Consider the following 14,436-nt stretch of genomic DNA (forward strand, 5'->3'; position numbering starts at 1 on the left):
TTCAGGCCACTGGGCTTGGTGGCAAGTGCCTTTAACCACTAAGGCATCATGGTTGCTCATTTCTGTTGTTTTCTGAGATAGGTTTTCAATATGTAGTTCAGACTGGCCTCAAACTTGTGATCATCCTGCCTCAGCCTTAACCTCAGCTCCAAGGTTGGGCACCAGCACACAGAAGACCTCTGGTTTTAATGTGCATTTCCTGATGTTCTGATGTCTGCAGGAATCCTGGCACTCCTTTCCATGCTGACTGAATCACCAAGAAACCCTTTGAAGAGGTATGTCTTCACCCCGCTTATCCATGTGTATATCAACCCACCTTCTCACAGTATGTCAAGAATCTGCATTATTGTAAGGGGATCATCCTGTGGTGACCTGATTTTCTGAACTCCAGTTTCTCAGCCATTAATGATAGATGGCTTCTACATCCCACTGAAGGAACGATGGAACATGGATGGTCTTTGCTGGTGGTTTCTTCTAAAATACTGTTTTACCCTTCAGAGTTTCACAACCATAATCTTATTTCAAAGGAAAAGATGCTCACGATATGTAAGAGGGTCAAGGGTTGTCTTCTCAAGTGGCTATCCAAAACCTCAGGAGCCATCCTTTCTTCCCTCTGACCTTCAAGTCTCCTTCACTTTAAGTTTCCTTCTATCAACAGTGTAGAGCAGGCAAGCATGTGAAGGTGCACGATCATACACACAAAGAACAAATAAGCCAGAGGCCAGTTATTTTCATTGGACTTTTACAACTCTGTATCTAAAACAGGTATTGAACAAGTTCCTTGGGCTGGAGAGATGGCCCAGTGTTTAAGAGCACTGACTGTTCTTCCAGAGGTCCTGAGTTCAATTCCCAGCAACCACATGGCTCACAACAACCTGCAATGTGGTCTGATGCCCTCTTCTGGTGTGTCTGAAGAGAGCAATGGTTTACTCATATACATTAAGCCTCAGCCAGTGTGTGTTGGAAAGGTAAAATTAAGACACCAAGCAACGGAAAGATGAGCAAATCCCCAGCTTCCTGCTTCCCACCTTAGGCTAGTCAAGGCCTGCGTGGGAGCCATAGCATCACCATAGAGGAGCAGCGCAGCCTGATGCAGCTTCGCTATAGCTGAAAACATGCGCTGCCTCACACGTGGCCAGATCTCCACTCCAAGGGTGAGTGGACCCTGGCATGGAACAAGACAAGATCCCAAAACTGTCAACATCTAAACGACCCCTGACACAGGGAGAAGAAGAACTACAGACATGCAGCAGGAACAACAGAGTTGTTCCTGCAGTCATTGTCTACACAGCCACAACCCAAGTATTCATCACCATACCAGCAGTTGCATCTGCTGCTGCTGCTACTGCAGCGTGTGCTCCTTCAGACAGAGCAACTGTCACATGCCATCTTTGCTGACACCCATAGTGCCCCTCTATTCTGCCACCTGTCATGGTGGAAGATACTTGTGTGCATCCCTGCTTCAGCCCACAAACCGTCCTAGGGCAGACAAGAAGACACAGGCCTTCAGTGTGGCTGTGTACCAGGCTCTGCTCTCTACACTTCACTACCACTCCCAGGAACCCCTCCACCACTGCCTCAGCTTACCTGTCTTTGTACTTGATCACAGCATCCACGATCTTCTTCATCTTCTTGGTGAGGTTAGGTGGGTTTGGGGACAGCTTCTCTGCAGGTGGCCGCCCGCGTTTCTTCTGCTTCTTGCTTTCCTCATCCTTGTCACGGCTGCGGGTGCTGGTGGTCGGGGTGGAGGAGCCGGCCTCGCTGTCTCGCTTACGCTTACGTGAGGATTTCTTCTGCCGGACCTCCTCTTCGATCTCCTCCAGCGTGCCCTCCTCGATAGCCTTCAGGGTCAATAGTGGTAAAATAGGACAGCCAGCACCCAGGTCGACACAGAGAGGCCGCGATGCGCACTCCTGGGGCCCGGCTGGGGAGGGAGGAAGCCCCCATACTGACATCCTTCCAGCATGGCTGGCTAGGGCACAATATCTACTGGGAACCCCAACAGTTTCCTGAAGGTAGGAAAGGCTAGTGCTCCTTTACATTGATTCTCCACTTAGTTCCCATTCAGAAGACTGACCACACAGGACCATAAATGGGCCAGGCAAAAGCCTAGCAACATCGATACAGACACCCAGAAGACCTTGCTCTAGGCTCTGTCACCATCTAAAATTCATTTACATTCATGGATTGTGTGTGTGTGTGTATGTGTGTATGCGTGCATACACACGTGGCAGTGGAAATGGAGGTCAGAGGACAAGCTTTGGAAACTGGTTCTATTATGTGGCCCCTAGGGACTGAACTGAGGTCAGACATGGTGATAACAGCCTTTACCTGCTAAGGTACCTCACTAGTGCCCTGTCTACTCTTTGAAATTGATAAGCTGTTTTAGCTGATGGTTAGAATGGAGAGCAGAATCAAGTGCCCACAGTGGCCAGCAGCCATCACTCTCAGAGCCCTTTCTCAGGCCAGTATGTGAGCCTCGGTGCAGCTGTGTGTGGCTGCAGCTCACAGCTCAGGCCCCTGGGCTGCACGCACAGCTCCTGTCACTTTTACTATTAGTATTATCGTTGCTTAGTTACTTGTTTTGATTCAGGGATTCATGTAGCTCAGGCAGGTCTTGAACATCTGATCCCCTGCCTCAATGTTCTCACTTCTGGGTAAGGCATCATGTCAATTCTTGTCCTTCTCTACAGTGCCACTGTCTTCCTTTTCTCACTCTGTGTGGTGCTGAGGATGGGATTCAGGCCTCAGGTACCAGCTTAGCAGTGTCCTGATGCACAGCCTGTCTGCCTGCTCAATATTTCAGTGCATTAGCTAGCTGCATTAATTTAATTCCAACCAGTCCTTCGACACTTTAAAGTGTTTTTGTGTGTGTAAGATTTATTTTATGGGGGCTGGGGCGATGGTTCAGTAGTTAAGAGCACTGGCTCCTCTCCCAGAAGAGCTGGGTTTAATTCCTAGCATCTACATGGCAGCTCCCAGCAGTCTGTAATCTCAATTCCAGAGGACCTGATATCCTCACACAGACATATAGAGGCCAAACACCAATGCACATTGAAAGAAAAAGAAATATTAAATTCTCTAGAGCTGGAGTTAATAGTAGTTGTGATGTGGGTACTGGGAACTGTAGTTAGGTCATCTGGAAGAGCCATTAAGTGCCCGTATCACTGAGCCACTCACTTCTCAAGCCTCATCTTGGTGCAGTGTTGTGGATAAGACAACACCTCACACGGGCTTGCCAAGGCCCTGGCCCCTGAGCTGCGTAGGTCACACTCTTCCATGGAGCTAGAGGTAAGGGGAGACTCTCAGCAGACTCTCCTTCAATCTGTTTCCTCAGGGTAAAAGTTCTAAGGTGAAGGACATGCTAAATAACAACAGCTAACTTAAAAGACTCCTCTAAGGGGGCTTGGGATCGGGGAGGAGATCCAAAACACATACCACGTCACTGTTTCACACCTAAGGCTCTCAAGACAGTCACACAACACAGTACGGTCTGGCCAAATTCATCAGAAAATGACAACCAAGCTTCAAGCTGAAGCAGGGTAGAGAGGAGAAATCATCTGGATCAAGAAAGTGGCATCCAGGGCATGTGGCAGCAAAACTGTGGGGGGGCTTCACTACACATGGAGAAGTGAGCAACTATTCCCCAAATTCATATCTACCCAGAAGTTCAGGAAGTGGGTGACCTTATATAGAAATGAAGTCCTTGTAATCAGCTGATGATTCTGTATTGCAGGGAGCAGTACTGATTGGATTCTGGACTCAAACATGCTGTCCTAGCAGAGAAGCAGGTCTAGGTTTCTTTTTATAATTTTTTTTGTTTGTTTGTTTGTTTGTTTTTTGAGACAGGGTTTCTCTGTATAGCCTTGGCTGTCCTGAAACTCACTCAGTAGACCAGGCTGGCCTCGAACTCAGAAATCCGCCTGCCTCTGCCTCCCAAGTGCTGGGGTTAAAGGCGTGCGCCACCACCGCCCGGCTCTTTTTATAATTTTTAATTACATGTTGGAATCAGATCTCCTGGAGCTGGGGACAGAGGTGGTTGTGGGCCACCTGATGTGGGTGCTAACAACTGAACTTGGGTCCCCTGTAAGAGCGGGATATGCTCTTAACCACTGAGCCATTTCTCATGCCCTCCAGCCTCTTGTGAGATTGTATGTCTGTGTGTGTGTGTGTGTGTGTGTGTGTGTGTGTGTGTGTGTGTATGTTTGTCTGTCTGTCTGTGAGTGTGTGTGGCCATTAGCTAAGAGCTGTTGGAGCCCTAGAAGCTGAGAGAGCTAAGAGTATTGCCCAGGCCCTTGAGGGAACATGACCCTGCCAGCAAATTGCCTTCAGTGTCCTGGTTCTCCTCAAAAGAATTAAAATTATGTTGAGTGGCCCAATTACAGTTCTTTATTTAAGCAGTCCCAGAAAGAGAATACAGGCCTGAGTAGTAGTCAGATGAGCTGGAAGATCTGGGCACTCAGAGCAACCAGCCTGAAGAGTGTCACTAATCACATGCCCACTAGCAGCATGGTAGAGGACCAGTTTTAGAGGTTTCATTAAATGTAAACTGGAGTTTTTGAAGCAAGGCAACCTTGAATTTCTGATTCTCGTACCACCCAAATGTTAGTAGCGTAACAGGCATGTGGCACCATATCTGACTTTGTAACTGTAAATTTATTATAATTTAAGATATGCTCCCTGTGAGAAACATTCTCTTCAGCAAATGCTGCCAGAACAGCAGGATGAACACATACAACATTCACATTAGACCCCATTCTCATACTATAGAAAACTTAAAACAAATCACAGAACTTAATGTATGAGATAAAAGTATGAGAGCTAGGAGACAGCTCAACGGGAAAGCATCTGTTGTGGAAGCTGAGGACCCGAGTTTACATCTGTAATACTCCACATAAAAGCCAGGAATGGTGGCATGCATCCTTAGCTCTGGTATGTGTGGGGTATAAGGAGACAGGATGTCCTTGAGTTTAATGTCCAGCTAGTTTAGCCAATAGTTAACACCAAAAGGGGCCAGGGAGAAGGCTCAGTGGTTGAAAGCACACACTGCTCTTCTAGAGGACCTGGGTTCTATTCCCCACACAACCATCTCTAACTCCAGTTTCAGGATGTCTGATACCCTCTTCTGGCCTCCACAGGCACAGACATACATGCAGGCAAAACACCTATATATCTAAAATAAGTGTCTAGGGAAAAAATAATCGAGACACTTATGAAATAATATTTTAAAAAACAATGTATTTTTATTATTTTATGAGTATTTTGGCTGCATACACACCTGTGAACCACATGTGTGCCTGGTACCGAAGCCTCGATATTGGTGCAGGAAATTGAACTCAGGTCCTTTGTAACAACAAGCACTCTAATCACTGAGCCAATTCTTCAGCCCCTAAGTCTTCTATTTTTAAAAGAAGTAAAAATACAAAACTCTCAAAACAAAAGTCAAAAGCCAGGTCTGGTGGTGCACACCTATAGTCTCAATGCACGGGAGACTAAGGCAAGAAGATCACCATGAGCTTGAAGAGAGCCTTGGGAACATAACTACCCAGCCAGCTAGGGCTGAAACAGCAGACCACCCCAGGAAGTATAAAGAAAAACAAGACAGAAAATGGAGATCAATCTTTGTACCTTGAATCTGGCAAGCCCCCCCTTCCCCCCAAATCTTTAGGTTCCTTTATTGGAGCATAAATAGTACCACTAAGATGGTTCACAAGAGCTTGCCACCACACGGCAGATCATACGATAGAAGAAAACAGACTCCTGCAAATCCTCTGCCTTCCATGTGGCATGGTATGTGTGCTCAAACTCATATCCAGATATCATGTACATATAAACATTGATAAATAACTTTAAGGGGAGGTCAGGAGAGGTGGCTCAGGCGTTAATAGCTCAGACTACTTTTGCAGAGAATCCAATGTGTGTCAGATGGCTCACAACCTCTCCCCTCTCCCCTCCCCCTGCAACGTCATCTTCAGGGGATCAGATGCCCTTTTCTAAACTCATTGGCTGTCAGCATGTACAAACGCACACAAATAAAAACAAAATAAATATTAAGAAGAAAAGGGAAGAGGAGATTAAAAGGAAAAAAGAAAAGGGAATCTACCTCAAAATCTATCTACGATAAGAAACTTTAAAGATCTACTGGGGCTGGCAAAATGGCTAAGTAAAAGTAGCTTGTCGCCAATCTAATGACCTGAGTTTGGTCCCCAGGATCCACGTAATAATAGGTCAGACTTGCCTCTTACCAAGTTGTCCTTTGACCTCCACATATGCCATGGCTTGGGTACAACCCCCACCCCACAACCCCACAAATGTACATATCAAATAAATAGAAACATAATATAAATTTTTTAAAAAGAGAAAGTAGACATTGTGTCTATCTACAACTCCAGCTACTCATGAGGCTGAGGCAGGAGGACTATTTGAGCCCATGAGTTGGAAACCAAAACAGGCAACACAGTAAGAATATCTTCTCAAAAGGGCAGGGGTGTGTGGCAAGGGACACAAACAAACAAACTTCTCTAGAAGATACAGGAATGGGCAAGAAACACAAAAACCACACAACCAAAGCTGGATTTGACAGGTGTTAGTGAGGACTGGCCTGTGTGGCTGGCTATCTGTTCTAGTGACACCACTCCCAGGTACTTATGAGAGATGGCAAGGCAGGCCACATGCTCACCGTATATCATCCTCAACAGTCCCTCAAGGAATGCAACCTCAAGACCCACCGACTGGTGGACAGAAATAATGAAGTACTCTGAAGAATGCAGCATTAAGGTGCTATGCTCACAACAGTTACATAACTTGAAGAATAGTGTGGTGCTTGCCTGTTATAAGAGCACTTGGTGGGATAGGGAGAACACAGGAAGATAAGAGTGCAAGGCCAGCCTGCGTTACATAAAACACGAAAAGTATACCAACCCATCAATTAAAACTATGCTAAGTAGTGCTCACTGGCAGCACATACACTGAAACTGGAATAGAGAAGCTTAGTATGGCCCCTGCCAAGGATGACACACAAATCTGTGAAATATTCCATATTTAAAAACAAAAACTGCCAAGGGCACTAGTGGCTGCCAATGTAAGACAACAAAGGAGTTAACAGAAGCAAGCAGAAAGAGTGGGGCTTTGTGGGGACGGTGAGGCTCCTCTAATGATGACAGGAAGATGGCCTGACTCTAGCAATGGACCTTCAAAAGGAGCTATGTGTGACATGTAAATCCCACCTCAAAAACCTGTGCACAAAACTTGGCAAATGTGATGACTTGAATTAAAGCCTCCTAGTGCTTTGTAAATGTGAAACAGATGACAAGTCCTTTAGTGGGATGGCCTTCCTACACAAAGGACTATCTTCTGGAGTTCCTGTCCTAGGTTCTAGAGGAGTCTGAGGAGTGCCCATTCCAAAGTCTGTCTGACTTCTTGGCAGGTTCTTTTCTTTGACAAGGGCTTGCCATGTAACCCAGGTTGCCCTTCAACTCCTGCCTCAACCTCAGAATTAGAGCCTCGACCATCACACTGGCTTCCCTGGTGTGCTCTAGACGAGGCTCTTTTGAGCTCCCAGGGTTACCTGGCCACACAGGAGGACCACACAGATCATCTTGGATTGCCACCTGCCTTCCTGTAATAGCTAGTTCTGGGCTGTGCTTACAACATGACTTTCGAGCTAGATTGTGGAAGGCTAACAACAAGCAGGTCCTGATGTCAGACCTGTGGTATTCTTCAGCTATGACCTCACTCACCATGTGCAGCTATAGCTGTTTGGCCAGCTGCTATGTGTTCTTCCCCTCTGTGTGCCGACAGGCAGTCAGCTCAGCTGCAGGCAGGGACCTGAAACCTCAGCCTTCTCCAAAGCTAGGCTGGGAGCCTAGCTCCTTGCCACCTCCAGAGGAATTTGCTGATTGTTTATAAGGCTCTCTCATCAGTCAACCTCATAAAAAAGTAAGCGCGCCTATACTTCAGAGAGCTCACAAGAGCTAGTAGCATGCTAACTAGTTGCTGGCTCTTTTCTTGTGACAGCTATAAAGGTAGAAACTAAATGTCCCTACGTCCTCGTGTTGAAAGCCAACAATGCAGCCAACAATGAGGGAAGGTTCAGTTTGGATGACCCAAGAAGGTCGGCCTCTGATCCCAACCCTGCCTGGCATGGTCTGCGGCGCACAGCCCTCTCAGGCATGTACCTTGAGCCACTGCTTCTCTGTCAGTGAATCGCTGTAGTCTACCTCCTTGCGGTGTCGAGAACCACGGCCAAACATCTTCTCCTCTTCCTCTTCACATGTCAGCCGCTCCACTTCTGCATCATCCTTGATGATCCAGGATGGGAGCTCATCCTCTTCCATCAGGCGTGGCTTCCGTTTGGGGTTGCGGGCTTCTTCACGCCGGCGGTCCAAGTCCATGCGCTATGATGTGGGTGGTGGGCAGAAGGTAGAAGACAGTTAGCACAATAAGCAATAGCCTTCAGAATGGGCCTCACAGGCACACTAGGTGATGAAGAGTTAACAGTGCTTCAGTTTAGGGACTGTCTCAACCTGGTTGCTATAGCAGACCTCAGTTGGAACACAGGTATGTCCACAGGGCAGCCTTAGAGGAAAAATACCAGGCCTACTGAATCCAGATGGAACTGAAAGCATTCCATCTAAACTTCATACTAGCACCTAGCAGCATGGGGGAATCTGTAGCTCAGGCCCTAGATCGACCCTCAGGACTCCAGTGTCCATTCAACTCCTCTGTAAAGGAGGGGGCCTTTGGGCAAGCAGCCCAGATTCTACAGAAATGGCAGTGAGGTGTCCTGCACTGTCTCTATAACATGAGGGTCAGCTGGAGGCATTAGGAAACTGTAAAGAGGCATATAGCAGCTCCAATAGCCACAAGGATGCCACTATCATCACTGTGTCTATGTGGTCCCAGTCCAGGTGCTCACCATGAAGAGGTCAAACTCTTCTTCATGCCGGGCAATCATCTGGTTGACGGTCTCATCATCAGGCACCTCATCTTCCTCCTACAAGATTGCAAAGCTTTAGTCTGACTGTGGTGGGGCTGGGATGGCTGGAGGCCAGGCTCGGAGGTGAGCGGCGGAATCCGTCCGAAGATGAGCTGATGAGCTGGAGGTCCCAGGCTGGCTGCGGTGGGGGATCCCACGCGTCAGCAAGAGGCACACACATTCGCACAAGCACACGCACGCTTTGTGGGGTCAGGCCCTTGCTGGCCAGTCTCAGCAAGACGCTGAGTTGAGTGGGCGTGGAGACTGAACTACCCCTCTCACCTTTAGAGGTGGCTCCTCCAAGTCGGGGTTGACGCCCGCTGGCGGAGGGGCAGTGTGGGCGAAGCTGGCACTGCCGCTGCCCGTGCTGCAGTGTCTGCTCTGTGGATAAATACAGGACTTCAGTCTCCAGGGCTGTCAATGCGGCCGTCTGTCACCAGCAGTTTAGAAAAAAACCCACTTCAAAGGGAAAGCAAGTGCGCATCCTCTTTCTGCTCAGCCCACACTCCCTTTACTCCAAAGGGACGCAAAAAAATAAAAATAAAAAACCAAAAAACCAAAAACAAAAACGAAGAGTGCAAAAAAGGTACAAAACCGAAAACGAAAGCCTCATGCATCCACCACTCACGCTGGGCCAGGCTGGCACCATGCTCACCTCGTCCTGTTCCTCGTGCTCCAGGATGGCCTGCAGGAAGGCACGCCTCTCATGGCTAGATGACTTCTGGTCGAACATGCCTGCCTGGATCACCTTCTGATCCACATTGAGTTTGTATTTGGCAGCAGCCAGTATCTTCTCCTCCACACTGTTGACGGTACACAGGCGAAGCACACGAACCTCATTCTGCTGCCCAATGCGATGGGCACGATCCTGTGCTTGCAGGTCCTTGGGAGAGGAGGTGGGTCAGTCTGGGGAATTCTAGACATCAAGCTTAGCCTTGGCCTGCAGCTTCATAAGCCAGGAACCCAAGAATGGACCTGTGACCTGTCCCTGGGAGAATGAAAGGGCCTTGTACCCATAGCAGATGCCTGCTGTCCTGGGACCCTATTAATACTCCATACACATGCTCCTCCCTCCACCAAAAAAAAAACAAAACAAAACAAAACAAAAAAAACATGTATTTTTATGTGTAAGTTCAAGTGTGTGTGTGCATGTAAGTACCCACTGGGCACAGAAGAGGGTGTCCAAGAATCTGGAATTGGAGATGCTGGATGCTGGGTACCAAACTTGGTCTCTGTGTGTATATTCTCTTAACTGCTGAACTACCTCTCCAGCCCCTGGATACTTCTAACTCTTAGGGCAACACTCTGGGCAGCCCTTGTCACAGCTCCACAGTATGGCTGTGTCAGTCATAGCTGTGGGCTCTGGCACTTCTTTGAATCCTGGGCCCAAGCCAAACATTTATGGGGCTATGGTGATCACAGGAGCTCTCTCAGCTTCAGTATAGATTGCACAGATGGGTGTGAGGAGGATGGTATAAGGAATAGAGCAGTTAGCTCCTAATAGCGTGGCAGTGAAGCTGCCAACAGTATTTCTGCCATTTCTAGCAAAGTGTCTGAAATTCTCTTTGGGCCATGAGCTGTGTAGGCAGGCTGAGTGTCAACAATGTTTCTCAATTTGAGACTCATGTGTGATCATAGGAACAGAAGGGACTGTTTGACAGTTGGTCCCCAGGTACATCAGGATGCTTGCTGTCAAGGCTGGCACTGATGATGTGTTCCTGCTGGCTCTGCACTGGCTTCTGCTCGACTGTTGTTACCTAACTACCCTTTAGGAAATAGCCCATCAGCATCTGGGCAGAAACTACACTGATTTATCACAGGATTGACACAGTGACCACCTAGGCCATTTAGCCATCAGATGGATAATTACCACTAGATCTGGCAGGCTGGGGCAAGGGCATACCAGAGGTTATCAGTGTGCATGGCCAGCCTGTGAAGGCAATGCCTTATCACTGGCAATCACTTGTTTTATGTAAGCTGATAGGACTAGGGCAGCGGCTCTCAGCCTTCCTAACGATGTGACCCTGTAATACAGTTCTTCATGTTGGGGGTCATATGGACCCCCAACCATACAATTTTTTGTTGCTACTTCAGAGCATTTTGCTACCATTATGAATCATAATGTAAATACCTGTGTTTTCTGATGGTCTTAAGTGGCCCCCAAGGTGTCACAACCCATAGGGGGAGAAACTGTTGGGACTACAGGGTCCTTGCAAAAGTGTCCCAAGAGCAACAACAAAGTTTCTTTGGGGCTAATGGTCATTGAATAAACAGAAAATAGACACTTGCCCATTAGGCTGGAGGAAAAATGTCTCAGAGCTGCTAGATTCTGGAACACCTTGAAGCAGAGGCAACAGTCAAATAGCTGTCTTTATTACTATCTCCTCTGGAGAGGTGGTAGGCAATGAATGACTGCTAAATGGCACAGGAACATAGCAGTACACACCAAACACAACATCGGGGTGTGTGCCCGGCAGATGGAGAGTGATGATAGAAATGGGGACACCGGTTCACCTGGTACACTAGCATGTGCATCACAAACTGAACCCATATGGCGTAAGTGTATGAGGAGACAGGGCGAGTTTGCTACCCATCTTCCAGCTGTTCAATGCACACATCAGCACCCCATTATACCTTCTGGCAGAGGCCACAGGGCCAATATGGGAAGGGAGCAAGAAGAGGTCATGAGCAGAGTCGCCAGAGTCTGGCTTCACTAAGCAGGACTGTGTGTGGAATACAGGACAGGTCTGGAAGGGCTGCATCCCCATGACAGGTAATCATCAGTAACGTACACTAGCCTGTTTCCTACATTTTCCTCAGCTATGAATCCAAGAACCATATGGTTACTGTAATGTTAAGGATGGAGCCTGGAGACGTATGTGGGTGAGACGTACAGACAACTATCCCTGAGTTGTCCATTGCCCATATATACCTAGGAATAAAAATATGATCATTGGAAAGAGCTCTCCTCAAGTCAGGGTGTGAGGTCATTTCCACTTTGAAAAGCAGAAAGGAAACATGACCATTGTGGATTAATGAACGTACTTGTCACTGCTCCCGGGACAGGGAGAACATCAGGGAGGCAGTGGACACTAAGATAGGAGATAGCCTCTCTCCTCTGCCAGTGCATTTACCTGGTGGGGATTCCAGTCACTGTCAAAGATGATCACAGTGTCAGCTGACTGCAGATTCAGGCCCAGCCCCCCAGCACGGGTACTGAGCAGGAAAATAAAATACTCAGAGCCAGGCTCATTAAAGGTTTTCAACAGCATGCCTCGGTCTTCTGCTTTTGTGGTTCCTGATAGGCACAGGAGAAGAGGGTTATGAGGGTGACAGGAGTGGGAGATCCAACAGAGCTTGTGCACTGGCATCAGGGATGGTATTGCAGGTCACAGAAGCCACAGACGTATTCTATAGACAGTGACTTGGAGGTACAGCTCATCATTACTAAATGCTACCACACTCAGGAGATAAAAACGGGGGGGGGGGGGGGGGGGGGCTACAGATCAGCTGTCTCCTGAAAAACACAAGGCACTGGAAGAAGAAGATGCTGGCAGGCTCCTGGGCTGCCATCTCTAGGTACAATGCTTCCTGACACTTGTTTACTCTGTCCTATATGAAGAGAGATACCACATAGTTTACAAGGCTGAAGCAATACTCTGATGAGGATTGCATTAGTGGCCCAGTGTGATGAGATGAACCACTAGCCACAGGGCTGGCATGCACCCTTAACTCTCTTGCAGTAAGTGTGGCTAGCTTAGAGAAAAATCTATGCATACGAGCTGTAACCACGTAGCCTTTCTTGGGCTTCCAGCTCACAGAGGGCTAATAGGCCCACACCTCACACTTGTCACACTGTGTCCTTAACCTTCTGCCTTGCTCCCTAAGCAGCTATGCTATCAGTCACCTTAACACCACATGCAACACACACAGTGGCAACCAAACAGACAAAAGTCCTTAGGCTCCTTTTTGAGCAGACAGGGACTGCATAAAGTAGGACCTGGTGCTCACACAGACAGGAGAGGCAGTGAAAGAGGTCCAGCCATTTGGACCTCAGCTATGTTTGGTCACCACTGAGATATGTGAACATATAGAACAGGATGTAGAAAGGTGGCCCTGGAGCATTCTAAGGAGGGGCTGAGGCCAGATGGATGTTATGGGAGTTCTGGTCAGCATGTTCTAGATGATGCTCCACAGAATCAGACAAAAAGATGAAGCAACCAAGCCCAGGTTGGTAGTCCCTGAAACATCTTTAAGATGGAGTAGGGAGATGGGACAGGGGAGGCAGAGGTCTTGAGTAAGGCACATCCAGCTCCCGAGCCCAGTAAAGGCTCTGTGAGGGAAACAGAAAGCTGCTAAATCTTGCTGGTTCTGAGGTCCTCAAGTCTGTCTTCCCAGGATAACAATGTGGGACACTGAGTTCAGGGCTTCCCCGATCACTTGTTCTGATAACAATGCTGGCCTCTTGCTCCCTGAAGCATCTTGCAGAGATCAGGGAAGGTGGAAAGACATACTGTGGCAACTGGTACACAGAGCCTCTTGGGCAGTGCGGGACCTTGGCTGCAAGCAGGCCAGGGTCCTGTTGCAAGAGAGCATCATTCAGCTCTGGAGCAGGCCAGTTAAGAGGCCATGGCAAAGTAGTTCAGGGTAAGACAGCTGGCTGGGAGCTGGGGGGAAAGCTTGGTGTTTCTGTTCCTAACACAGCAGTACTAGAGCCTATCTAAGGATGAGGCCAAGAATGGAGGAGAGCTGCATGTAGGTGCAGCTCTACTGGAGCCAGAGAACTCTCAAGGTTCCATGTTTGCAGGACTCTTATGTTCATGCACACGTGACAACAACTTGTGTAATTTAAGCTGAAATGGGACTGTGAGAACCCACACGACAGAATACAGCACTGCAGTGACAGTAAAGACACCAGCAAAAAGGAGACTGAACATCTTCGGGCCCTCCTTCAGGCTCTCCTTGTTCCAAGCAGCTAGGATGTTCAGGTTCAGTGTATACACTGGACTTCAAGTCCATCTAACGAGGTCAGGAATGAATATCTCCTGCTGGAACTGTCATCTACTCACCATCAAGCCTGAGGTATTTGAAGCCACGGTATGCAAAGTAGTCTTCCATGATGGTCATGAGGGAGGTCATTTGGCAGAAGAGTAGCACTTTATGGTTCGTTGCACGGAGTTTGGGTAGAATTCTATCAAGCAGTTCAAATTTCCCTGAGGCACGGTACAGGTCCAATCTAGTCCATGGAGGGAAGAAGGGAAACACTCAGTTCCTCAGTCACACACCTGTGAGCTCACAGAGATGTGGCTGCTGGGCAGATTCAAGGAAAGAAGTGGCTTCCCAAGCAGGCCCACCCATAGCTACAGCTAAACTCAGGTCACTCTTAGACAGGGTATATTACCAGTGACCACATATGTACATGCCATTTCACCAGGTCACAAGTAGAATAAAAAAGATCA

The 14,436-nt window shown here is 48.0% G+C and overlaps 1 protein-coding gene and 1 pseudogene across 6 annotated transcripts in view; one reads left to right on the plus strand and one right to left on the minus strand.

The window, feature by feature from the left end:
* Positions 1-14,436, minus strand: part of Smarca4 (SWI/SNF related BAF chromatin remodeling complex subunit ATPase 4) — an 86,187-nt gene that overhangs the window by 14,447 nt on the left and 57,304 nt on the right. For 2 of the 6 annotated variants that reach the window (XM_034510593.2, XM_034510587.3), the window contains exons 24-30: positions 14,047-14,213; positions 12,112-12,275; positions 9,633-9,860; positions 9,260-9,358; positions 8,918-8,995; positions 8,178-8,396; positions 1,588-1,850 (exon numbers count right to left, since the gene is read on the minus strand). In XM_034510593.2, the coding sequence (XP_034366484.1) occupies positions 1,588-1,850; positions 8,178-8,396; positions 8,918-8,995; positions 9,260-9,358; positions 9,633-9,860; positions 12,112-12,275; positions 14,047-14,213 (1,218 nt within the window). The remainder of the gene's footprint in view (positions 1-1,587; positions 1,851-8,177; positions 8,397-8,917; positions 8,996-9,259; positions 9,359-9,632; positions 9,861-12,111; positions 12,276-14,046; positions 14,214-14,436) is intronic. The other 4 variants (XM_034510591.3, XM_034510592.3, XM_034510589.3 and 1 more) reach the window with 3 other exon arrangements.
* LOC117714494 (U6 spliceosomal RNA) lies at positions 6,947-7,045 on the plus strand (annotated as a pseudogene).

This window comes from Arvicanthis niloticus, chromosome 8, assembly GCF_011762505.2.
Source record: "Arvicanthis niloticus isolate mArvNil1 chromosome 8, mArvNil1.pat.X, whole genome shotgun sequence".
NCBI lineage: Eukaryota > Metazoa > Chordata > Mammalia > Rodentia > Muridae > Arvicanthis > Arvicanthis niloticus.